Raw genomic sequence first — 26,827 nt, forward strand, 5'->3', positions numbered from 1 at the left:
CCTCATTTACAATAATGAGCCTGTAATGGCTGCTTCTCTCTCCCACTGAGCACACGCACCAAGAAGAGACCTCCAGATTAAATATAGATATTACTTTTCCTAATAATTAACTGATCTTTTCATGAATTAAGGAAAGGCAGAGGGCATATATAGAATTCACTTTCATGGCTTTGAAAGCTGTCTCATAAATAAAAGTTTAATATGTTAAAAGGGAGAGAAAAAAAATGTGTAATAATTTGTTCAAACCATAATTACCGGGAGAAAGGGGACTGATGTGGAGAATCGATGGCCGGTCCACACACCTTCTCTGAAGGATGGGGCCCTACAGTGTCCTCAGCTGTCTCAAGTCCCCTCAGTTCACATTGAGTGCTAATGAATCTCTCCCGCTGAACCTGAGCCCGAAACTATCCGCACTGGGGAAAATCATGAGACTCAAATGCAAATAAGACCCAGCTTTGAGGAAGTTGAGAGAGCTTTCAAAGAAAGGCAGAAAGTTGCTCAAATCTGGCCATATAATCACGAAGAGGGCTGTGTTTAAGTTCGTAAACGCTGACACCTTATTCTTGTCTGCCTTTGCAAACCCCCTGACACGACATGACACAGAGAGATTTTTCTTTCACCGCCTGGATTTTGATGACACTGCATGACAAGGGGGCCAGGCTCAGATTTTGTTTTAATACCACAATCCAAGAAGGGAGAGACGGCACGCTGGGAGTTTAATTTAAAATGAAATCTTTAATTGAAGAGAACGTCAGAGCACAGTGAAATATTCATTTTATTAAAAATGTACACAAGCTCTATTTTAATTCCTCTGCACATTAGTCCTTCTTGTCGGCACAAGAATCGAAGGAGGGCAGTTTGATAATTGGGAGAGTTGATTAATCTAAATCTTCAGAGTTGAATGCAGCATCTGGAGGGATTAGAACTGGAAGAGAATTGTTGAGAAGTACCTCCAGAAATAAGTTTTTATCCAATCGGTGAATGTCCCATGTAGCCTACATGTACAACTTTACTCCTCTATCTGTGTGTCTGTGTATGTGCTCGTATTATACTGTATGTATACCCTTTTGAGTGTGCATGTGAAAAGAATTATGGATAGTTTATCACTGTAAACAGTCATATCAAATGTGTGTATGTGCGCAGATGTGTGTTTGTATGTGCATATGTGTGTGTGTGTGTGCATATGCATGTGTGCACATGTGCAAGTGCGTATGCGCACATGCCTGTAAGTGTGTGTGTGTGTGTGTGTGTGTGTGTGTGTGTGTGTGTTGGGGGGGGGGGGGGGGGCGGGTACATGCTTGCATGCATATGCATGTGTGGGAGTTTTACACTACATTCCAATGACAGTACATCTCCGTGGCTCCATTAGAATGCACTCTCCACTGCAGCACTGACCCTCTCTGCTCTCACAGTGTGCTCCACCGGCAGGTATGGGAAGGGCTGCTCGGAGGTGTGCGTCTGCACCAACAACGGCACCTGCAACCCCATCGACGGCTCCTGCCAGTGCTTCCCGGGCTGGATCGGGGACGACTGCTCCCGGGGTATGCGCCCTGTCTCCTTCCTCCTCTTCCTCCTCTCCCTCTCCACCTCCCTCATCTCCCCTCTCACCCCGTCCAGCCTCCACGACCACACTCACAAACTGCCCCGTAACCACATCCATTTCCAAAGTGGCCTACAAGCACCCGTGATGTAAGTACACAAGTTGGTTAAATAACAGTGCACTCTCTATAATTACACAAGCAGAGCCAGGAGCAAAATCAGGGCTCCTGCCCTCCCCGCATCTAACAAATTACAAACTAATACTTGCTGACAGCTTCTTTGCCCCTTGGAGAGTCAGCGACAGCCACATGAAATAGGAGCGTGTGTTCTTTGTTCTTTGTAGTTTGAATTTGTTGAGCGATTGAAGCGTAGTGGCTGCATTTGGAGGTGCTTTATGAGTGATGGTATGGCATGTGGCAGAGTGTTAGGAGTGAGGTATAGTGTGTGGGTAAAGTGTGATGGGTGATGAGTAATAAGGGTGGATTTGGGGGGGGGGGGTGAAGTATCGTGTGTGTGTGGTCTGCGGCGTGAGGTGTAGAGAGTGTTGGGGTGAAGAGTGAAGAGAATGTGGCACGTGTGGTGTGAGGTGACGAGACTGTGTTGAGCGAAGGGTAAAGTGTGGCGTTTTGAGTGTGAGGGGTGAGCTGGGCACAGCAAAAAGAGTGCAAAGGCGTCTCGGCTCTTCACAGCACAGGTGCGACACAGGTACCACCGCCGCACACCCACTCCTCACTGTGCTGAAGCTGGTGAGAGAGTGGGCACTGAGATCTGACCCAGAACCCTGCCTGAAGACAGGGGTGTGTGTGAGGAGGAAAAGGCATGGGTGAAGGGGAGAGAGTCTGTAGGTCTGCAGTTCACGAGTCTGGAGCTGAGACTGAGTGAACTGTATACCAACTGTATGTGAATGGGCAAGTGCATGTGTATGTGTGCTCCTCAGTACATTACATTATTTAGCAGATGCTCTTACCAAGAGCGACTTACATAGGTCACAGTTCCTTACAATGTTATCCACTTATACAGCTGGATATTTACTGAGGCAATTGGGGGTTAAGTACCTTGCCCAAGGGTACAGCAGCGGTGTCCCAGCAGGGATCGAACCAGCAACTTTTCGGTTGCGAGCACTGCTCCTTAACCACTGAGCTACACTGCCGCCACCTCAGTATTCTTAGTACTCTGTTTCTGGCACCTGCAGCCTGTCCCCCCGGGCACTGGGGTCCTGACTGCATCCACAACTGTAACTGTCACAACGGAGCCCAGTGCAGCGCCTACGATGGGGAATGCAAGTGTACCCCGGGGTGGACCGGGCTCTACTGTACTCAGCGTGAGTCTCTCCCGTCAGCACACAGCGACATCTGCTGGCCACCCAGTGGAACTGCATTGATTGAACCTTTTCACAGTTGTTTGGATGCATGGATGCCTGGTAGTATTAATGTTATTTGCATGCAAATGCAGTGGTATGTTTGACTATATGATTGCACACCAAGCCAGAGAATACAGTGCCATAGTGTTACACACAGCTGTAGGGCCACTGTAGCCATAGGGCCATGCTTTCCCTACAAGAATTATAATATCTTTGGGCTGTTCTCTGTATCAGTAAAAGCATCTCTTGTCACTGTCTGAATAGGCCCAGAGTTCATCACTCTGGAAGCTGTGTCAGTATTACAGAGCTCTGAGCGCTTTTCGTTGGGCTGTTGGTGGAATGTGCCGTGTGTGTTCCGGAATGTTCAATTCTGCTTGTGACACGTGGTTCTGCCTTTCCCTCTCTCAGGCTGCCCCTCGGGGTTCTTCGGGAGAGACTGTGCAGAGGTGTGCCGCTGCCAAAACGGGGCGGACTGCGACCACATGACCGGGCAGTGCACCTGCCGCACCGGCTTCATGGGGACCAGCTGCGAGCAGAGTGAGTCTGAGCAGCACTGCGCCCCTCTATCACCCCTCCTACACTCTGTGTGAGAGAGGCCTATGTTTCTCTCTCTCTCTCTTTCTTTCTGCTGCATTTTGTGTGTTTCTGTCTCTATTTTTCTGTAATGTTTGCATGTGTTACGTTCTCTCTCTGCTCTATTGTGTGTGTGTGAGACTCTGTGTGCTGTCTTGTCTGTGTGTGTGTGTGTGTTTGTGTGTGTGTGTGTGTGTGTGTGTGTGTGTGTGTGTGTGTGTGTGTGTGTGTGTGTGTGAGAGAGAGAGAGAGAGAGAGACTCCCTGTAGTGTATTGTGTGAATGTGTGTTTTTGCTTGTGCACGAGAGTGTTCTTTGTGTTATCATGTGAGTGTCAGACTCTCTCTATTGTGTGTGTGTATGTGTGTGTGCGTGTGTGTGTGTGTGTGTGTGTGTGCGTGCGCATGCAGATGACCCTCTCTCTGTCCTGTGCAGAATGCCCTCCCGGGACATTTGGCTACGGGTGCCAGCAGCTGTGTGAGTGCATGAACAACGCCACCTGTGACTATGTGACAGGAACCTGCTACTGCAGCCCTGGGTATAAGGGAATCCGTTGTGACCAGGGTGAGTGAGGCCATCATCCTTCTCTGTGCTCACACACACACACACACACACACACACATGGACACACACATTCTGTGTTAATGTGCATCTTCGTCTGCCTGCTCCATGTTGCCTGACCTCTGACCTCTCCCTCTCTCTTGCCCCAGCGGCCCAGATGATGGAGGAGTTGAACCCGTACACCAAGATCAGCCCGGCGCTGGCGTCAGAGCGGCAGTCTGTGGGCGCGGTGATGGGCATCATCTTCCTGCTGCTGATAATCATGTCCATGCTGAGCCTGTTCGTGTGGTACCGCCTGAGACAGAGGGAAAAGGGCCATGACATGCCCAGTGTCTCCTACACCCCTGCCCTGCACATCAACAGCACTGACTACTCCCTCTCTGGTACGTCCCCTACCCTGTGCTGTAACCGCCCCCCCCCACCCCACCACACACACCTCCTCAACCCTGCCCCATCCACCCCCCCAACCCCCCAATAACCGGGATCTCTGGTCCACTTAAACAGTGACCCGATTGTATTGTGCTCTTTCAGTCTCCAGCAGAAGTGGATTAGCGAAAAGAGGCCTCAGGGTTTTATGCCTGGGTCTCTGTCTCTGTGTCAGCTCTCAGAGAAAAGAGACGAGGAAAAGACAAGAAAAAAAAGACGTGAAAAATGTAACCAACGTCTTCATATATTTTACAGAATGCGATTTGCACCTTCATAATGCACACTATAAACTATGTGTTTGTGATGGCATGCCATAAGATGATGTCAATCATAAGAAAGAAAATGTAAAAATAAGGTTACTTGCCTGAGACTGATTCTGCTCTGCTTGTGATATGAACGTTAAGGCCTCCCTTTTTGCATCTGGCTTTACCATACATATTGCTGTCCATTAATGACAATAACCCTAACTCTAACAAACTTAAATGGTTTGTAACAGATAGGGTAAAGTTGGTTGGCTCTCTGTCACCCCACAGCTCTGATGCTTCCGCATTTTAATGTGTTTTATCCTGACAGTGAACCAGCCTGTTGGGGCTGCGGGCTGTCGGATTGTACGGCCCCTGTCTGCTGCAGCTGAGGGTCATTAAAATTCTTCTCCTCTGGAAGTTTATTGGCCACCGGGGGGCACTAAATACAGACTCGATCTTTCACTGCTTCCCATTTCAGCTCAACTGCCGCTCTACTCACTCTCTCTCCTTTTCAGCGTAATAAAGGGCACTGTTTGTTTTTGTCTCAGGAAACGGAAGCAGAAACTCAGCGAGCTCTCAATTATCGTCTCACCTCACTGCAGCAAAGGAGAAAAAAAAATATATCTGTGTGTCTCGAATAAGTCTTCTCTGTGCAGGTCCACTCCCAGCCTAGATTGATACTGCAGTAAAAAAAATCTATGAGTATCGCTGGTCTTTTCTGCTGAGAAAGCACATCTGTCATGCATCTGGCATGTTAACCCAGAGGAGATGAAGCCATGTGGCCTACTCACCACTTAGTGTGTGGAGTTTGGTAATGCCAGCCATATGTGGGAAACAAACAATACGCAACTGCTACAAACATGTTTTGGTTGGTTTGCTCCTCCTGTGTGTGTGTGTGTGTGTCCGTGACAGTGTGAGTACTGGATTGTGTCAGCTTGCTCTCTTTCCTAGACACCTCTCAAAGCAGTGGCAGCAGCCATTGCTTCTCAAACCCCAGCTACCACACACTGGCCCCATGCAGCCTCATGCCACCCCTCACCAACAACCTGGACAGCAAAACCTTCAGCAAGGTATGTAAGCTTATATACAAACGCACACACACACATACACACACACACACACACACACACACACACACACACACACACACACACACAAACACACACACACACACACATACACACACACACACACACAAGCACACGCCCATGCACACACACACACACACACACACACACACACACATGCATGCGCATGCATGCGCATGCATGCATGCGCATGCATGCGTATGCACACACACACACACAAGAAGTACACACTCTCACATAGTTCAACCTCTCATACTTTAACTCTCACTCCTACACAGTATGTTTGTGCTAACCCAAGGCTGACAAGATGCCATTTACACAGACAAAACACAGACGTAAAGTCATGTTTTGACTTGTGGCCACAAATTCAGTCCAACCACAATGAACTCTGTCTGAGGAACCCGACAGACACATTTTGAGAAATGTGTGTGCATTTTAAGGCATTATTATTTCTTACCCAACATTTTTGTACATTTTAAATTGAACCAGACTCATAATGTTTTGTGGAAAAAAAAAACAGAAATTAAAAAAAAAACTTAAATCCCTTGCTCAAGGCTGCAGTCAGAGTGAATGTGATCCTTTTTTAAAAGGTGCTTGGTATTGATTCTGAATAATGCATCTCTCTCTTCTTGACTTTCACAGCTGAAATTCAAGAGGGGAGTCCGGAGTGGAGAGGAGTGGAGGGCCTACAGCAACCTCAGTGCTCTGGGTCAGTGCTCTCCACTCATCTGTGTGTCTCTGCACAAAGAATCATCAGCAAAATCTGCCACCCCACCCGTATTACACACACACATACACACCACCCATGCATGCACACACAAACACATACACACTCACACAAACATACCCATTATGCATACACACAAACACACACATGCATACACACCGACGCATGTACACACACAAACACACACACACTCACCCATACACACCCACGCATGTACACACACAAACACACACACACTCACCCATACACACCCATGCATGCACACCCATGCAAACACAAACACAAACACACACACACACACACACACACACACACACACTCACTCACGCATACAAACCCATGCATGCACACATACAAACACACACATATGCATACACACACTATCTTGTTTTGCCTGCACCCTGGTTCGCCTCCAGTTGTTTTTTAATGACTGTTAATTATTTGTACACCAAATTATTTGTGATGTGGACTAGTAGATAAGGAAATGGAAAAGTCAAGTATATTGTTTGTCTCAGTCAAAACGTGGCCCAGTGGGTGGCATTGAAAGCTGATGGCGAAAGCCCTGAAATAATTGTAAACTCGGCATAATGGTAGCTTTAGCTATCAGTGGCAACAGAGTGTGGCTAGTTCCGCCCTGGCTTTAATATGGTAACACAATGGGTTAGATAAGACTGAAGTGCACATTACTCAGGGTCATGGGGAGCAGGGTAAATGAGTCCATTAACTCAAGGAAAAAAAGCCCTCGTGAGGCCTCCACCACCATTATGTTTGACATTATTAAAAAGGCCACTTCTAAATTTTTTTTTTAAAGGGCCACTAATGTCTGAGTTTGAGGATTGGGGACTTTCTATTGTTCTCTTAGTTTTAATTATGTAGTTAATTCGGTGATTATATTCTTTACTCAGGGATAGAGGAAAGATTTACTGTAATAGCAGAGGGAACATTTAGTTATAATCTTCTTAATAATCTATGTCTTATCATTACACTTTTTAAAATTAAAATTTGTCTGGGGAAAAAGTGCAGCCGGCACATAAATTAACACAGCGTCTGTCGGTTGCACTCACAGCCCCCATGTGTCTGACAGTTGTCTATAAACAGTAGTTTTTCTTTTCTTTGGAATTTCCTCTGAACATAAATCATAGTATCTCCACGTATTGAAGATCCCGTGTAGTTTAGAAGAGCCATGAACAAAACAGGCCATCACTGTGTTATGATAACCGTACTCAGAGACACCATGCCCTCTGTGCACCTATCTTGATAACTGTCAATATCACATTGCTTTTGGAAGCACCACAAAAGCCCATGGAAAAGTATGTAAATACTCCTCGAGTCTTTCAGCGGTAAGAATTCCTGCTGAATTTATCTCCTTTGCCACTGAGGTTATTGACGTCACTTAGAAGTTTATTTACGTGGCTATTTTGCCGTGGAGTTCCTTGTAGCGTAAACAAGACTCGGTAACCAGCTCAGAGATGCAATTATGCATTCGAAGAAATTGTTTAAAAGTCAAAAAGATTAGAAACAGTGGTTTAGTTATGCCCCTGTACTGGGGCTGGCTTTGGACATTTGTGTGTGTTTGATATGCATCACCACAAAGATGCACATTTGACTGTGCATACTGTCTTGTCAAATTGAATGAGATCAGATTGTGTAACGAACCTTGGGTATGGGCTGTTTTTCCCTATATATTGATGTAGTGATAAATGCCCCAGGAACATACCATACTCCCTGGAAATACACACAGAGAGATAAATCTTCAGTGGCCACGCCTCTTCCTACAGTCTCCCGAGGGCTGGGGGCATGTTCCATCATGCTGTACATCTACTTATGGCCTCCACCACAGGCACTCAGCTAAGCAAGCAAGGATTCCCTTAAAGGTAGATTGCTCTGCAGTCAGTGAAGCAATCATCACAGAGAGATTGCAAAAAAAAAAAAGTGGAGCAGCCCTGAGAGAATGCGTTTGAGAGAAACACTCTGGAGTGTGGAATTGTGTAATACGGGTGGTATGGTGGAGCCAGGAGTCAGGACAGTGAGAGGCAGTGCCTTTGGGCTAACTGTCCTGCCCACGGAAGGGGTTACAGCGTGGAAGTTGACACTGGCGTGTGCTCACCTCTCTCTTTCTCTCTGTGTCTCAGCAGGGCGTGGCAGGGCGTTCACCGACAGCCTGCCGTTGTCCTGTCTCTGCTTCCGCTTCTCCTTCTCCGTGTGTCCCCAAAAAAAGGAACCCTCCTCCTGCTCCTCCCCAACAAATGACTGCATCAGTTACTGAAGGACTCTGAAATGACCCTTTCCTCACTTTCTCACTTTTATGTGAATCCTGTATTTTTCCCCGCAGGCTGATATTTCAGAGGTGCAGGTTTTTGTTTCAGAGGCCTTGCTTTTGAAAAAGAACTGCGGTTGCGTTTGAATTCACAGCTCTGGACCAAGGGGTTGTACTACCTTTAAAAATGTGGTAACAACACAAGGCTAACTTGTGACAACCTGAAATTCCCGAGTGTCTTTGATTGTTACACATAAATGAAGAGCGAAGTAACTTTCACACTGAAATGAAGCAGTGTTACAGATGCAAAGTGCAGCCATATGTTTGTGAATACTCTCAGGTCCAGCATCTTGCACAGTATTCTTTGGTTCCAGCACGGCAGACCTGCAGCTGATATTAAGAGTGAAAGACAGATCATCCAGTCTTTTCGCAGTGTTGAAGGTCTTGTGGATCCTCTGTGTCAACGCTCCTTATGTCCTCTGTCAATCAGTCAGCTTGTTTGGACAGTATCCCTCTTTCTCCAGTTCCCTGTTGTCATGTCTGCCACCCAACACCTCAAACAAACCCATGCATGAGGCCGGGTTGAGACTGCCCCAAAGTGCGTGTGCGTGTGCGCGTGTGTGTGTGTGTGTGTGTGTGTGTGTGCGCGTGCATGTGTGCTTGTGCACACTCCTTTTGCTTCTCTATAGCAGGAAACAGGGCAATGCAACTGGTCTATTAAGTTACCAGTGTGTTACGGGGATGAGTGATGAGTGTCTGTATGAGGTCCACCCCAGTGGCTGAGGTCACATCCGTGGCCTCCCCCTCTGAGCCTGTTGGTGTGCAGAACGCCCTTGACGCCGGCATGTTCTTTGTGTTGTGACCGTTCTCAGATTACATGAAGGGCTCCATGTGCAGCTCCAGCACCTGCTCCCTGAACAGCGAGAACCCTTACGCCACCATCAAGGACCCGCCTGGCCCGGCCTGCAAGCACAACGAGAGCAGCTACGTGGAGATGAAGAGCCCCGCCCACAGGGAGCTGTCCTTCTGCGCCTCTGCCACGCCCACCCCCACCGCCACTAAGAACGTGTATGACGTGGGTGAGTGAGGGGGGCAGGGAGCAAGGCAGGGGGGTTGGAGTTTGGGGGTTTTCTGCCTCCTTGTAGGAGACAGAACCATCTGGGGACTGGGGCACTGGTGAGTTAGGTGTTTCAGCAGGTTGCCCTGCGCTTACTAATATCACTGACTCTCCCCTTTCTCCCTTTCTTTCTGTTTGCTTCCGTCTCTCTCCCTACTTTTCCGCCTTTCTTCTGTTTCCCTCTTCTTTCTGCTCTCTCTCTCTCTCTCCTCCATTTGGCTCCCTCTCCTCTTTCTCTCTCTCTCTCTCCTTTTTCCACTCTCCTTCTCTCACTCTCAGAGCCCACAGTGAGTGTCCTGCAGGGAGCCAGCGCAATGGGGCCCAGTTACTCCCAGAACCCCTACGACCTCCCCCGCAACAGCCACATCCCCAGCCACTACGACCTGCTGCCCATGCGCCACAGCCCCACGCACTCCCCGCCCCCCCCAGACAGCCCCCCCAGCTCCCTGCTGTAGAGACGGTCCCAGACGCGGCGCTGGTTGCTGCTTTGGGCCACCGGCTGTCCTGAGCGGGACCTCGGACCCTGTTTGCGGCCATCGCAGGCAGAACTGCAACCACCCAACCAGCAGTACGGCCCGCCTCCCTCGCTGCATGATGACTGTAACACTTCAGGAGGTGAGACCGAGGGAGGCAGATGGCCCCGCGTACCCACGCACTGAACTGAAGCTCCTCTGTGAATCTCTCTCTCCCTCTCTCTCTCTACGTTTACAACCCGTGGCCTGGAGCACATGCTAACATGACCGACACCGTGGCTCTCGGAGATCTGGCGAGAGCCACTTCCTGACGGAACTCTGACACCAGCGACACTTCTTTTTCTCCTCTCTTGTAGACCCAGTGATTGAGCTCTCAGACTGGCCCAGTCAGTAATTTTCAAGTAGTGCAGTACAAGCAGGGGAACCTATGAACCTATGAACAACAAATGAACAGCAGGGGCCAGGGGAGAACAGCCAGCCAGTCCGTCCGAAATTTCTTTGGGGATTTTCAGAATGGTCATTGGTTATGGTCTATGGTACAATTTTCAAATGGGAAGCTGGAGGTGCAACTGGGAAGAAACTCTGAAGAAACTATGCCCCCTATCTTTCGCCCACAAAAAAAGTGGAGATGTTCTTCACCCCTGCTGCAGGTGGGGCCTGAGCCCTGAGGATTTTGGCTGTGAACAAGAGATCTGAGGCTGAAGGTCGTTATCCATTGGTGAATCATGCAATTCACTGTGTCATCATCTTAGGAGGGTGTGTAGGCGGCGAACATCTCCTCAGGAGAAGCCAGGAGTTAGCATGACTGACCAATGGACCATTAGTGCTAGGGCCCTGGAGTTATTGTGACCAACCAGTGGAACATCAGTGCTTTGGAACTGGAGTTAACATGACCAACTAATGGACCAAGAGTGCTTGGGACCTGGAATTAACATATTTGGCCAATGGACCATTGGTTCTGGGGACCTGGAATTAACATAACTAACTAATGGACTATCAGTGCTGGACACCTGGAGTTAACATAACTGACCAATGGAACATCAGTGCTGGGGACCTGGGGACCAACCAATGGCCAAACCAACCTGAGGGCCCAGGGAGGAATATGAATGACCAATGGCGTGTTCATATTTGCTGACCTGTGCTATTACACATTAGTGTAATATAATGACATAATTCCACACTGCTGTTGTGTGGAGCCACCCTCATCAAAGGTCTGACCCTCTCTGACCTTAGAGCACCCTTATAGTGCAGATTCAAGACATTAGTGATAAAGCATGGTTAATTAGAAAGAAATGGCAATTTTCCTCATAGGTGAAAATCAGCACTGGAAATGGCCAAAATGAGTTTTGATCTTTTTAACACACTTACCAATTTGTTTACATATTTAAATGGGTCAGTCTTTTTTTTTCTTGGGCAGGTTTTTCTTTTTTGTATTTGATGTATTCAGTAACTGATTTATTTACACAAGTGTTGGTGATTTTTTTTTGTTTTAGTGAGAAGCTTAAAAAGAAAAAAAAAAGCAAGCATGACCAAACAATGAGTACTCGATGTAGTGAGCTGAAGCATACAAGACATCTCATATGACCAGATTGTACATTTTCAAAGTTAAAAGGGGAAGTCTCTACATGATTTGACTGAGGTGATCGCCATGGTACTGTCATAGTGGTTGTGTGATGTACTGCCCACAAAATGTGTCAAGAAGCTGTACAAGAATTATGAACAGTGGGGGGCATACGCTGTTAGAATCGACTTCCCGGCGCTTTCGTTTCATAAATGTGATGACATAGGTAACCCTTGTAGTTTAGATCCATCCCCTCCTTTCACAATGTGGATTCCATTTCACCTCCCCTTGAAGCAATAACATGTCGACAATCACATGTAATGCCAACTACATCCAAGCGCGTAATGGCTACAGTCGGTGTGTCTCAGTGTGAATCAGCGTTTGTATGTACGTTTTTCAAGTCTTCAGTTTGAAAAGGGAGTCAAACCAGATGCTGTTATTTCCAATGCTGCTTGATGTTTCCTTTAATAAAACACAAAATAAAGTTGCCATAGCTCAGGGTAGCAATGTGATCTTTCTTTGCCAACAAAGAGAGCAGTTGTTTGTGGTTGCCTTGCGGGAATAACTGGTCTTAGTTTTTTTTCCCCTCTGCTTTCTCAGGAATGTATCATGTATTGTCTCTTTCTTTTCTGAAGAATGCATTGCTTTGGCACTTTCATGTTCTCTCAGTATCAGGCTGTTTGGTAACAGAGACATTCCACTCATTGATGCTCTGAGTTATTCAGATGCTCCTGTGATTACAGCATTATGAAGACATTTAATCCACTCATATCCTTTGGTTTAATCATAATCTCATTTTTTTTATTTGTCTTTCTCAGATGGAATTATAGTGGATACAGTGACAATATTTAATCATAACAAAAAAAAAATATACAAATGGAAATCACAGAACAGTGCGTAGCTACACATTAAGTACACATGGAATGAGAGGACCGTGGAAAAGTGATGTAACACACCTGTGACAAACTGAGGAAAGTCAATGAAGGACAGGCTGCGGGAGCCGCGGGCTACACGCCCTCTGAGCCCTCACGTCATTGGCACTGAATGCCAGGTGCATGCAGTGCGGGGCGGCGGTCTGTTACGCAGGCCACTGCGTTACTGCCTGCCTGCTCCTGCTTCACCCCGCACACAGCTGCCGGCACGGGCTGGACCGGTGCCATGGCACCGACCCGGCCCCAGTCAGGCTTGATTAATCAGGTCTGTTTGAGGCGGGGGGTAATCGCTGACAATTTCATCCATCAAAGGAGCTTGTTTAACACCACGTCTCATAGCGGCCGTGGCCTCACCGTGGCGGTTCCTCAGACAGCTTATGTCAGGGGAATACTGGAGCGGAATAAGGATTAAGGGGACAGGGTGTTCATTTGACATTTTAAACAGTGTAATTAAGTCAGGAATTGTCACTAGCTGAGCAGATCTGTATCTGCTGAGATTATGTGTAATTTACATTAATTACGACATTGAATACATTAAATAAGGCTCTGCTGGAGTAGACATATTGAGTGTCAATGAATAAATACTAAAGACCTGTATAAGGCATAATATCATAAACTAAACTGTCAGTGCAGTCTGTCAGAGGGCAACATATTTTTGCATTTAACAGAGACAGCTCAGGGTGCTAAAAGATTAATTATAAAAAGTAAAAAGCTCCTTGTCTACCTGGCTCCTTTCAGCAGTGGTTGTTCACTGGCTTTCTACTTTCTACAACCACACCTGAGACCAAGTATTCTGTCAGAACCACAGACACGTGACCCTAAAGACAGTAAATAAGACTATATGTGCCTGAACTGTAAAAGGATTTAGAACCATGACAAGCAAGGCCCCACTGTGAAAATCAGCTGATGTGGTCAACACTGATGGCAACAGAGAAAGCACTGTAGGTCCCAGCAGTGAAACGGTTATAGCTCCCAGAGGTGAAAGGATCTAAGGGTGTTTACAGAAGGAGAGATAAAGAAAACATCCATGGTCACCTCACCCGTGTTTAGCAAATACGTGTGAATTGCTTCTTGAGTCTTCTCAAGCAATATATAAAAAAAGCAGTGTTAAAACCAGGGGCTTTCCCACCATTCATAACAGAACTACATGGCACAAAAGTGGGAGGAGAACCAAACTGCACAGGATGAAGATGGACAGTTATGCAAAGCAGTAAGGTGCTAATTAAACTATTACATTACACTACTGTCACTACTGTTGTGTAATGTAAAATGACAACAATGTAACGGAATTCATCTGTATGGGAGCCACACGAAGCCCATGTAAATTTTACAGGAAAGCATGAAAAAAAAAAAAATCCTAATCAAAGACAGGCTGGGACCAATGAAATGCTGCAGATGGCAACAAAAGAATATGGCAGGAGGGGGGAATAACACTCTCTCCGTCTATAAACCTGCTTGAAGGACCAGAGGAGAACAGAGCCAGCAAGGCTGGTTAGGTCGTGAGGGAGCCAGGGCCAACTGTGTGTTCTTTTTTTCTTCACCCCCAGCCGTCAGTGGAACTCCCCGTGGCCCTGATGAGTGATCCTTCGAAAGCCCTCCGCTGAGAACCACCAGGCCTACATTACTAAACAACACCTGGGACAACTCCTCATTACTCACTGCCACTTTAGGAGCTGGAAAAATAAGGGCCGGTGCTGAGGGGAGCAGCACAGCATCACTGCAATAAAAAGACAGCCAAGTGCTTTCAGGAGCCCCATGCTATGGCCTGACAGTGGAAGGAGGCAATGAATGACCCAGAAGTACATGAGCCTCTACAAAGAGAACACACCCCCATCTGACATTCCATTGAGAAGGCGCTGTCATAAAACCACTTCCACTGCCAAGGGGGTTGCCTGGAGGCAAAAAAAAAAAAATGCACAAAAAGATATAAATGTGTCTACTTGTGATGAAACAGCTATTAATCATTTTTAGATACAGAGATACGTAAGCTCCATTCAGACGGTTCTGGAACATCTGAGGACAGTGCATATTCATGGACTGATGCCAGCCTCCTTCGCCTCCGTTTCTGAGATAAAGCAGGAAAGCCTGTCTAGCGTCGGAGGCTGCTGAGGTTACAACCGCAGGGTGTGTAACATTTAGTGTTAGCCTGTCTCGTCCTTCCCACATCTGTGGTGGTGCCAGGTTCCAGAGCTGGCATTTCTTGGCATTCTGCATGAACGGATGACATGACTGTTGTTCTGTAGAAGCCCTGAATGGAGTGCCAGCCTGTTCCTGCCACACAAGACTAACTGCTCATCTATCAGTCTGTATGGAAATCCAGCGCTAAAACAGAACATGCTAACACACTGCCACCCCCAGGGGTTCCACCCGGCTAATCCAACTTAGGGCGTGTCTCTCAAAACATCCCTCCACCACACACATTTCACGCAGTGTAAACATAAAAAAGTAAAACTAACAAGGCAAAACCAAGATAAAAATCACATAGTAATTAAGACATTTCTGGGAAGATCAGCGCAATCTAAATATGAAAATTCTGCAATATAAAAGCCTACCATGGCCACACATCTCTCAGGCCCCGACTGCTGACAGTGACCCTTTCACACCCAGACTTCAGACATGGTCACTGTGCCCGAGTCTGGCTTTGCAGTGGAGTCCTGATACCAAAGCAGTCTTTCATAAGGGGGGGGGGGGGGGGAGGGGGAAGGTGGGGGGCACTGCAGGTGTGGGGGTGCTGCTACAGGCTCTGACAGCACTGCATCTTTGGCTTGTTCTCAGTGGGCTTCACTTGGATGGACACCACGTTGTTGCTAGGAGACATGTCGTTCTCTCTGCGATCTGACATCTGCTTCTGAGACACGATGCGGTAGATTTCTGTAAACAGAGAATGTCGCATCAGTGACCGGCCCTGTCGAATAGCGGCCGGCCCAGGCAGGCTCGGCAAGACTGGCAGGGTTCCATCTGAAATGCACCCTTCTCCTGTAATTTGATTACTGTCCATTACTTGCATTCTGAACGGGAAGGCTTCCAAGCGCATCTCTGAATTCCCCTTCAAACGTTTTGTATTGTGGACACACGGTGAATAACAACTAGTGCCGAGGCAGGCCCAGTGGGTCCGGAGTTGGATAAAGCTGCAGTGTGCTGGACTGGACAGTGCTGGCTGTACTACAGAGGCTCCTTTAGACTCAGTTGACGTGTCTTACTGTGCTCCTCTCCTGTCCGTAGTTAGAGGAATTCACTCCCACCAAGGTCATGGCTTTCATCAGCCATTCACGTAGATATGGGATTCAGACGTGCACAGTAGAGCTGTCTCTGTCTTTCTCACACACACACACACACACACACACAGACACACACACACTTACCAACTCGCAAACACGCACACGCTCACACACATACATGCAAACACCAGTAATGACTAATCGGATCTGGTGCTGGAGAGGACATTCACATCAAACACTTAAGTACAGCAATCTCCTGGTCCTCAAGTTCACATACTTGTAGTTTTTCATCAATGCGTGCAACTAGCACCTGTGTCACCTGCTCATGGCACAAATTAACACTGAACCCTGACTGCAAATTCAGCTGTGCTGGCAGTGCAGCTTGGCACAGATTCACAGCACAAGGTACTCACCCGTCAGGATGGTCTGGAAGGCCGTCTCCACGTTGGTGGAATCCAAGGCTGACGTCTCAAGGAAAGACAAACCGTTCTTCTCTGAGGGAGACACAATATCAGGGTCAAGATAATGCAAGCTTCAGCTAGCAGTCTATTCTGTAGTCTTATCTATGTCCCTTTCCACTGTATGCATAAAAGTGTTAACCACAAGATAAGCAGACCTTCAGTAATGATTTAAACATACGTACATAATGGCATGGACACAGATTTTAGGAATAGAACTGGTCTGTTAATCTATGTGTGTGTATGTGTGTGTGTGCATGTGCACGCGTGTGTGTGTGTGTGTGTGTGTGTGTGTGTGTGTGTGTGTGTGTGTGTGTGTGTGTGTGTGAATGTATGTGTGTATGTGTGCGTGTGTTAATGTGTGTATGCGCATGTGAACAGAGTAGCATAGTGGTTAAGGAGCAGGACTCGTAACTGAAAGGTTTCTGGCTCACTTCCCCACTGGGGCACTGCTGCTGTACTCTCGGGCAGGATACTTAACCCAGAATTGCCTCAGTAGATATCCAGGTGTAAAAATGGATACCATTGTAAAAAAACTGAAATCTGTATAAGCTGCTCTGGATAAGAGCATCTGCTAAATGACAGTAATGTAATGTATTGAACATGTGTGTGAGCATGTGTGAGTGTGTGAATGTGTAAGCATGTTTATGCGGGTGATCCAGGCGCTGACCTGCGAATGCCCGGGCCTCATCTGTAGGCACGGCCCTCAGGTGACGCAGGTCGCTCTTGTTTCCCACCAGCATGATGACAATATTACTGTCGGCGTGATCCCGCAGCTCCTTCAGCCAGCGCTCCACGTTCTCATAGGTCAGGTGCTTGGCGATGTCATAGACCAGCAGCGCCCCCACAGCCCCTCGGTAGTACCTAAACAAAGAGTGGGGCTCAGAAGCACTGACAGAGGCATGGTGCACAGTGCTGAAGCATGCATCACTGCAACGAATGCATACGCCACACTTTAACACAAACAGCTGGAAAACTGTCACACCAACTGACGTCTACTCATTACACTCACACATGGCTCAGATGTGCTGAGATATCTATTGCTTCGTATGTTAGACAAATGCAGTATGACATACTAGACAAACGTTGATGAAAAACCAGGGGCTTTGCAGTGATGCCGTAGGGTTGGGGAGGTGTCATGGGTGCTTTGAAAGTCTGAGGGGTGTATAAAATTGGTAAGGATATGACAGGAAATGAAATTATTTCCGTCATGTTGATGGAAGGATATTACATACATGACTAATTAATATATTACCACTTTTGAAATACAGGTGGTGAAAGCTTTCCCATCTGGGACAACCCTTCCCTTAATATTTCATATATTGTCTGATTAAAACAGAAGTTCTGAGTGGCACTGCATACTTGTTTTACAAGACTGATTTCATTTGGAATGACATACATATGGCATTGATTTTGTACACAATGTGCAGAACTTCACCGTTTCATAATCTCATCAGTTTTGTACATGCTCAAAACACACTCATTTATAGATAACTAGAATAAGATAAGTGATCGCCCGGATGAATAACAATATGTTGATACCAGCACACTAACAGATGCAATGATGTAGAGGTAAAAATCAGAACACATATTCGTCTATCAATGGATCCAGCTTTGTCAAGCCTTTGGGTCACTGTGTTTTTCACACTGATGCAGCATTTTGCCTCTTCCTGTCATTTATTATTCATCAGTACAGAGAAGCACAGGATTCATCATAACCCATTCTTAATGGGTCTCTGCCATGCAGGTTTCCACACAAGCCCAATTTGTTTTCCATGACGTTTTAATGATAAATAGGGGATTTTTCAAGGATTATTTTTACCGCTGCTATAATCCCATTACACTGTGAACAGTGCGGGGTAAATATTTTTTGAGAATATTAGTTTCAAAATAACTTGTATCTGTGAGGTCACACACTTGGGAATGCTCCCAGGACACTTGCTCTTAGTATACTAATTTCTAAACTTGCTGGTATCAATCTAGTGTGCTAACATGAAAGATGCATTTCCCATGCCTTCATGCCATAATAACATTGGGGTATTTGTCAACTTTCCAGGAATTTCCAGGAGGTAAATATTTTCAAGGATTTTCAAAGACCATGGGAGCCTTACATATGGTCATGTCAGAATCCACACAGACCTACTCTGGTGTTAAAGGTCGCCAAAAGCCGACCAAAAGGACATGCCATTCAGACGTGGTGGGGTTGAAATAATTTGGTCAAAGCACCAAGCTTACGCAGAGGTGATAGCTCTGTAGCGCTCCTGTCCAGCCGTGTCCCAAATCTGAGCCTTCACTGTCTTCCCATCCACCTGAATGCTGCGGGTAGCAAACTCCACACCAATGGTGCTCTTGCTCTCCAGGTTGAACTCATTCCGGGTGAAACGGGACAACAGGTTACTCTTTCCCACGCCTGAATCTCCGATCAGCACCACTGCAGCACCCAAGAGAGAAACGCTGGGTTAGACAACAGCTGACAAAGCATCTTTGCGTTAAAGTCTAAAATCAGTAACTCCGTACAAGGATGAGAAAAAAGGGGAACTTTCTGTTTTCTGTGGAAAGAAGCCAATATTCTCAGGTCTCTTATCATTTTCTTAAAAGCTCCTAAGAACTTCTTTTCTCACTTAAGAACCTATCTGATAGGCAGGTTTTGATTTTAAACAAATGAAAGTAGATCTGGACAACTTAACCATGAATAGGATTCATTTTGGTGGGTTTTCCTGCGGTATTTCTTGTCTCTTTTATCCAACTCACTGCAGAGACAAAATACTGTTGCTGAACTTCTAACACTGGCTCCCTGGTTCAGCAGCCAATATTAAGCAGACTTCCTTAGATACCGGACTAATTTAATTGGTTTATACTTAGCAGCAAAGTCACTGAAGCCTAACACTGTTAGTGTTAAAGATGTGACTAATTGTAACTTGCGAGAGGGCAATGGCACGAAAATAGCACACACTGCCAAGGAGAGGAATACTTCTTGAAAAGCCTCTTTTCAACTTGGAGTACATCTGAAATTCATGTGCAGCATTGACAGAGAGCCCTGCATACTGATCCATGCTCATGCGCGCCCGCGCGCACACACACACACACACACACAAACAAACAAACCCCTGCACACCCCGTTCACTTGATTCTTATACACACACACACACACCTGCATCATGATCTCTGCAAACACACACAAATACAACGCTTTGTACACTGATCCTTGCACACACGCACTCCACTGCAAACTGAAATACACACAAAAACACAGGGCAAACACAATGACATGCACAAGCATGCACAACACACACATAGGAATTTGGTTGGAGGAATTGTATCATCCAAGGGACATTATCCTGCTAGACTAAGGGGTGTGTCCTGACAGCCCTATGCAAGAGAATCAGTTCTCATCAGTCACACTGTAATTCTAAATATATTCATACACCAAAGCAAATAAATATTCTCTCTCTCTCCCCCAAATATCCGAATGCATAACAGAAACAATGCCCCAACTTCCACTATATCAATAACCTTTTTAACAGCTTGTGCAATAAGAATTTTGGCCAGTTTAGAGTAATAACAAAAAGGCCCTAGTTACATCTGTATTACATGTATTACCAGAAAAAGACATGCCTATTTCACTGTACTTGGTCATCATTATCAGTTAAGACAGGTCAGATTTAAATAATTTCCAGGACAGCTGTTCTTAACAGAAAGGCAGTATGAGCAACTGAAACAAATTACAGTTGTTATAACAACACAAGGCTGAAAAGTGAAATCTTACAGCAGGGAAGATCAGTTGATTTTCTATGCAAGTTTCTAGGAAAACTTGTGCAATTAGGTTTCTCCATTACAGTCAATTTACAGCTATGATTTTATTATCTAAATGACAGCTGGTAAGTTATCAAGTTAGTATTTTCTGTCAACTCTAACATGACAATAGTGAAGAAAGAATCTCAGTTTAATTGGCCACCTAAGGGACCTTTCTGTGTTATTCTCGGTGTTTTGGTGCTCTGTTGGATCAAGATTGACATTCCTGCTTTGACCTATTTTGTTCCACAATGAAGTGTAACCCAATACAGCAACGCAGGCTATGTCAGCGGTTAGTGCTCGAGGGTGATGATCTTTAGACCATACAAATGACTCACCCCATTTACTCTGCTGTTAAGTGATCTAAATAAACAGTCAATCTGCTACGAATTTTTCGCGCAGCATGATGGCCCAGGATATAAAAAATTCTAAGCGCCTAAATCCATTAGACGATTACCATTCTTTTATTTTCTTTCTATTTAAGAGGCTTGACTTGAGATCATGGGGCAATAATACGGTGGGCGATCTGGTCCTGAACCTCGAGCTCAGATAACTGCTTTGACTGGACCGTCTGTTCCCAGTCTTACAGACTTCAAACGGCCACTCCAGTTACGATGCAGCTCAGCCTAGTCGCGTAAACCCCTGCTGAGGTTGTTGCAACTAACGCAATGGTGTTGCAGAAAGCAAAACACCATCGTTGCCCACACCTCGTACAAATGCAACTAATCCTGCAACATTAGAAGTGACTACGCTGGCAATCCAAAAATCTGCGGATTGTTTTTCTATTCTACTTGACGAGCCTGAACCAATCGGAGCAAAGTGTAGGTAGTGTAACAAAGCGATACATTGCTGTCACCGCTACAGTGAAAGAACCCATAAATATACTAAGAAAATAAGCTCCAAAAAACTAGTTAGCTACTGTGCGGTTATAGACACTGCAGCCACAGCTAACAATTCTCTAGGAAACCGCCATTAACTAATGTAACGTTACACTAACATTTAGTTAAAACACCGAGCTAGGTAGCGTTTTTTCATAAATTTCTCATGTAAGTACGTCTATATAGCTTAATTGAGCTTCTTAAACAATGAAACCCACAAGCATACAGTTCTAACGTACTGTAGACCACTTTGCCGTCTAGATACGTTAGTTAGCTAACGTTAGCTACCTCTTTAGTAGGAGCGACAGTAATAAGTTAGATATCAGATGCGTAACCAGCCGGAGCGTTCTGTCCAGGAGTAAAATTTAACAACCTAATAACGAATATTATCCAGCCAGTTTTATGTTGACTATTTAAAATAGATCATAAAACTTAACTGTACAACCACGACATCGACCTACTGGATACACACAAGTCAACCACCCATTTTCTTTCTCCCTTCCCATCCGTAGTCTAAAAATGTAGCTAACGTCTAGCTATCAAGCTAACTACTTAGCTATGTTTCCAGCTTGATGTATCTGGGCATCTAGTTGGCTAATTGGCTTGTAATGTACAAAGCGACACAGGAATGATTCTTTTATCCGTTGAATGGATTAATTCTAACGTTACATTTCAGAGTAAACGTTTAAACGGATCGCCAGCAGTTGCAAACCAGCAAACTAACATATTATTAAGGTATACTAACCAGAAAGATGAACACAGAGGCAAGCAGCTTAGCTGGCTGGCTAGTTTGTTAACATGCAGTATTGACACAATCGCATTCAAGTATTGGCTACTGAAACAAAAAATGTGTTTACCTTTAAACAAGTAATCGTATTCGTCATCCCTCGTCCCCATCTTTCTTTAAATACAGGATAAAAAAATCTAGCTATTAAGTAAATGCAACGGGCTGTCTGAAGTACCTTAGCTAGATCAGACTACAATCTGTTCTTGCTTCCGAAGTACCACTACCAAGACAGCTAGCGAATCAGCCTCCAGATAATTTCACACTGGACTTCCGGGGTCACTGTATTAACATTTCTGCAGAACTAAGAGATCACTTCTTTTCAGCTGTTAGCCACCAGGAAAAAGAAACAGGCATTTCAATTGAATAAGTCTGTCCTATTTTCAAAAACTACACACCGCTAACAAGTTAAATAAGTGATCTGTTCAGAAAAAATGATGGGGAATGACAGAATGGGTTGATGACGTCATCTTCGGGAGGAATGTTGTGCTGGGAAGAAAGCATGATGCGTTCGCAACCCTTTTTTCACAAAGTTGATTGATTTCAAGTTAGCAGTAGCAGCTTGCTTAATAAAATAAGACCGAAAAGGCTGTCTAGTTAGATTTATTTTAGCTTGTTTTCCATCCACCAAGTGAAGATAGAAACCTAGTTATCTAGATAGCTTACTGGTTGGTCATCTCCAAGTTTTGAGCAAACCAAGGCTTGCTAGGACCCTTATTACGCATCTTATTCATTAGCTACATATGAGGAATTGTATAACTGATAAATGAATATAAAACTCTAGGTAGTTCATTCGTATATAGTAAATCTCTAGTAAAAACACACCTTTATTTATATGGAGGTTCCATGGTGTAATGGTTAGCACTCTGGACTCTGAATCCAGCGATCCGAGTTCAAATCTCGGTGGAACCTGTCCTTTTGGTGACGCATTGCCACGAGAAATGGAAATTTAAGAGTCGTGTCCGCGTCCAGTTTTACTTCAGACAACCTGAAGATCAAATACGAAACGCAATATCACTATAAGCACCGTAAGTGTGGGTAGGGATACAGACTTTTTACTCGCGGTGAAAGAAAGTGAAAACACAGAGAAAGCACAATTAATATTTAAATCCAATTACGTAACATACTCACCTAATTTGATTTCAAATGATGTACATACAATAGCCAATAAAACGTTGTTGACGGTGCATTGCATTACAGACGTGTATAATAACGTAATATATACCTCCAATGTACTGTAAGTCGCTGTAAGTCGCTTTAGATAAAACTGTAACTGTCAAGTATATAGAACAGCCTATTGTGCATAGAAAACATGGAGAAAGCAGCTTAATCCGTTCGATAGAAAGAGTTACAAACCAGTACAGGACAATCCACCCAAGGCCAGCACGTTCATGTACATGGCAAGTGGTGTAAATATGATAATGCAACGAACTTTTGACAATCTATAAAATTTATAAGAGTTTCCTTGTTTTCGGATCGTGGCTTGTTAAGATCATACATTTTACAGCTGGATAAAATCAAACAATTTACAGTTTTACTTGGTAAAAATAAAAAATGCAAGGGTTAAAGAACTAAAGCTGGCCGAGAGTTGTATGATAAACTAAAATGCATTTGCAATTCTATTGATGACAATACGTACATAACTAATACATACATACAGACCATGCATACGTGCCTAAAACATGAACTTATGCAATTTACAAGAACCGATATTAGTGATAATAGAGGGTGCTATTTTATTTATAATCGCTAGATGGCATCTAGGCTCCATAGTAGAGACAGCGCACCACTGATAACCTGAGGTTGTGAGAATATTTCTGTAGTATATTATTAGTAAATATTAATATGAGTAAGGTTTGAGGGAATAACATAAGTATATTATTATTATTATTATTATTATTATTATTATTATTATTATTATTATTATTGTTGTTGTTGTTGTTGTTGTTATTATTTTATGATTCGTTTTCCGAACGGGATATTGAGATACAACACACGTGCTCCAAAACGTTTAACTTGCATCAACCTGAAGATCCAGTACGGCACGTGACGTCACTACAGGCAACGAAAGGAACTTGACTCGCGGTAAAAGAAAACGAACACACTGAGAATGCAAGAAAATCCAGTGCCATATTATGCTCACCTAATTTGAATTCAAATGCTGTACATACAATAGACAATAAAACATGTTAATGGTGCACTGTTACTAAAAAAATGTAATGATAGCCTGATACGCAAAGATTCACTATTTATAGACTATGAAGGTGTAATATATATGTTCAACAACGCCGCTGGCGAACAATAATTCCGATACCGAGAGAAGATGTCTTGCAATCTGACGCTTTTCGGATCATGACTTTTGAAGATCATACATTTTTCAGAGGAATTAAAAAAAAAACAAAGAAATGTTATTTATTTGTTAAAATGTAAAAGAAAAAAACTGCATGGAATAAAAGCACTAAAACTGAGTCTTACGTGATTAACTAAAATGCATTAACAATTCTACTGATGACAATACATAAGCCTACATGACTAGCACATGCATAATTACAACCTAAACCTAACTAAAATATGAACCGTCATGCAATTCACAAGAGAAACCAGTATTAGTAAGGATGCTATTTCAGTTGTAATCGATAGATGGCACCAGGACTCCATATAAGGACATAGTGCACCACCGATAATGTAACTAGTGGATGTGTGGATTTCGGACTGGGTGAACCATCGTGTTCTCTGACACATGCTCATAGAACTGGGATTGTATATCAAGTGATATATGTACTCTCAGGTGATGAATGTACTCTCTCTCTCTCTCTCTCTCTACACACACACACGCACACATGACATACAGACATATTTTCAATAAAAACATCGATAATAAGACGAAACATTTGTCTTATCTCTGCAGTATATTATTAGTAAATATTAGTATTAGTAAAATTTGATGATGAAAATATGATAATGATGATTATTATAACATTATTATTATTATTATTATTATTATTATCATTATCATTATTATTCGTTTTTCCCAGTGGTACTAAGTCAGTGGCTCTGTGCTGAAAATATTGCACAAGACAAGTACAGACAGTTCCCATTCGTAGTCCGGTAGATCAAGGTTTCCAAGAACGTTTTGTGTCGTAAAAACATGGATTGTCTGTGCGTGCTTGGACCACAAGGGGGCAAAAAAAAACCCTTTTGAACTTTAGCAAATTAAAGACGTTTTTGACCTGGACGGTAATCGTCTCCAAGTTGTATTATTAGGCAACAGTATTCACAAAACTCCAGTGAATAACAGACACAAGACATGCATCCTTAGTTGCATCACACATTTATTAATGGATACATTATATGTGAGATTCTGGGGACAAAAATGGTTAGTCCTGGACGTATGTATGTCCTTCCATAAACACACAGAAAATATCATCCCCATGGGGCAAATAGGACGCTTATCGATTCCCATTCTACAGAGAAGGGGGAATAGCAAGGAACCAGATCTACTCAGTATTTGTTTCAATGTAGCGCATTATTCCAACATAAAATGTTGATAGAATTTAAAGAAAAAAAAAAAACACCAACCGTAAATTTGTGCATAGCGAGATACGCACCTCTCCCCTGCAACAGTGGATTTCAAAATGACACTGTTGGCAAGAAACTTAGATTGTAAAAACGTTACTCTCATTGGCACATTGTCATATTCATCGTAAATGAAATACGGAGTATTCCAAATTTTGCCTGGTACATGATATGGAGTCTGTTACACCGCACACGCATGGTGTCTATACGTTTTTTTCTTCAATGTGCTAAATATATAGGAAAAATCACTCCAGTCATGACGAGGAAGATAAAATGCTCCATAATTTATATCACCAAACATGAATCAAAAATGAAAAAAAATATCGTTATGTCGTATTAGCTGATTGAGTGTAAGATAAGTATTCAAATATTTAAATTATTTATCTATTGCCTTGCTTGCATAAAATACCATTGGTTCATGTTTCTGCTGAACCGGTTGCTGATGGAGGATCTCGTTAGCTAGGACCCAGAGCGAAGCCCCCCAGCTGTGTGCGAAATGTGACAGCTCAGGTCCGCTCCCGTCACAAGACGCCCGTGCGCCTCGGATTTCCATCACAACCAAAATGGCGGAGTAAAGAGACGGATCGACACCACGATGAACGGGACACGCTTATTGTAGTAGTGAGCCGAATTGTTATTTTTAAAAACAAAAGAGTAACGGAATGATGCAAGTGTGTTTGAGCCCAAAACCACAGACGCCGCAATAAGACACATATCGTCTTTTTCTCCAGTGATGTAAGTAGGATGATAACCCGTTGTTTTGTGAAGGTTTGTACCGAGCAAGCTAGCTGACTGGCTGGCTAGCTACCCGCTATTTTGATGGGTAACATTAGCTACCGGACTGTCAGTCGGCTCATTAACACGTTTAGCTACGGTTAGCTGATGTTAGCTATGTGGCTTTGATAGCTCGGTATCTGGCTAAATTCACTGCCTCTTGTGAGATTGTGTTGTTTTTTTTCGTTAAAAGATATTCTTCAATGTTCCCTTTGAATGGACAGAGTTGAGGGATTAGACCGCCACATTGATTTAGCTAGCTAGTGCCTTGTTACTAGGTAGCTAATGTTAGCTAGCTAGTTTGTATTTAAGTCCTATCTGACATAGCTAACGTGAGATAGCTACTTTGCTTAATGTCCACATTGAGCTAGCAAGCTTGCGAGTTATAAAATATATCTAGGTAACTCACATGTCATTTGCTCATCCTAGCACCTTTGGATGAACTGAATTAATTCTGTAACTTAGTAACATTAGCTAACGTTAACTTGG

At 44.3% G+C, this 26,827-nt stretch overlaps 3 protein-coding genes and 1 non-coding gene across 6 annotated transcripts in view; 3 read left to right on the forward strand and 1 right to left on the reverse strand.

Annotated features, from left to right (window-relative positions):
* megf11 (multiple EGF-like-domains 11) overlaps positions 1 to 10,347 on the forward strand; it is a 93,639-nt gene extending 83,292 nt beyond the window's left edge. Inside the window, exons 16-22 of the mRNA XM_036534608.1 lie at positions 1,413 to 1,541; positions 2,732 to 2,860; positions 3,308 to 3,436; positions 3,907 to 4,035; positions 4,182 to 4,415; positions 9,648 to 9,854; positions 10,172 to 10,347. Of these exons, the coding sequence (XP_036390501.1) occupies positions 1,413 to 1,541; positions 2,732 to 2,860; positions 3,308 to 3,436; positions 3,907 to 4,035; positions 4,182 to 4,415; positions 9,648 to 9,854; positions 10,172 to 10,347 (1,133 nt within the window). The remainder of the gene's footprint in view (positions 1 to 1,412; positions 1,542 to 2,731; positions 2,861 to 3,307; positions 3,437 to 3,906; positions 4,036 to 4,181; positions 4,416 to 9,647; positions 9,855 to 10,171) is intronic.
* Positions 10,348 to 15,547: 5,200 nt separating this feature from the next.
* LOC118781611 (ras-related protein Rab-11A) lies at positions 15,548 to 22,203 on the reverse strand. Its single transcript, XM_036534609.1, has 5 exons — positions 22,062 to 22,203; positions 18,770 to 18,965; positions 17,205 to 17,398; positions 16,490 to 16,570; positions 15,548 to 15,729 (listed from the first exon to the last, which is right to left on the reverse strand). The coding sequence occupies exons 1-5, from the start codon at positions 22,099 to 22,101 to the stop codon at positions 15,593 to 15,595; spliced, it is 648 nt and encodes a 215-aa protein (XP_036390502.1). The 5' UTR covers positions 22,102 to 22,203; the 3' UTR covers positions 15,548 to 15,592.
* Positions 22,204 to 22,828: 625 nt separating this feature from the next.
* On the forward strand, positions 22,829 to 22,900 carry trnaq-cug. Its single transcript has one exon. It is a non-coding gene; the product is annotated as a tRNA-Gln (tRNA).
* Positions 22,901 to 26,072: 3,172 nt separating this feature from the next.
* dennd4a (DENN/MADD domain containing 4A) overlaps positions 26,073 to 26,827 on the forward strand; it is a 55,479-nt gene continuing 54,724 nt past the window's right edge. For all 3 annotated transcript variants that reach the window (XM_036535821.1, XM_036535822.1, XM_036535823.1), the window contains exon 1: positions 26,073 to 26,299. The gene's annotated coding sequence lies outside the window, so the exon portion shown is untranslated. The remainder of the gene's footprint in view (positions 26,300 to 26,827) is intronic.

The sequence above is a fragment of the Megalops cyprinoides genome, chromosome 8 (genome assembly GCF_013368585.1).
Source record: "Megalops cyprinoides isolate fMegCyp1 chromosome 8, fMegCyp1.pri, whole genome shotgun sequence".
Classification (NCBI taxonomy): domain Eukaryota; kingdom Metazoa; phylum Chordata; class Actinopteri; order Elopiformes; family Megalopidae; genus Megalops; species Megalops cyprinoides.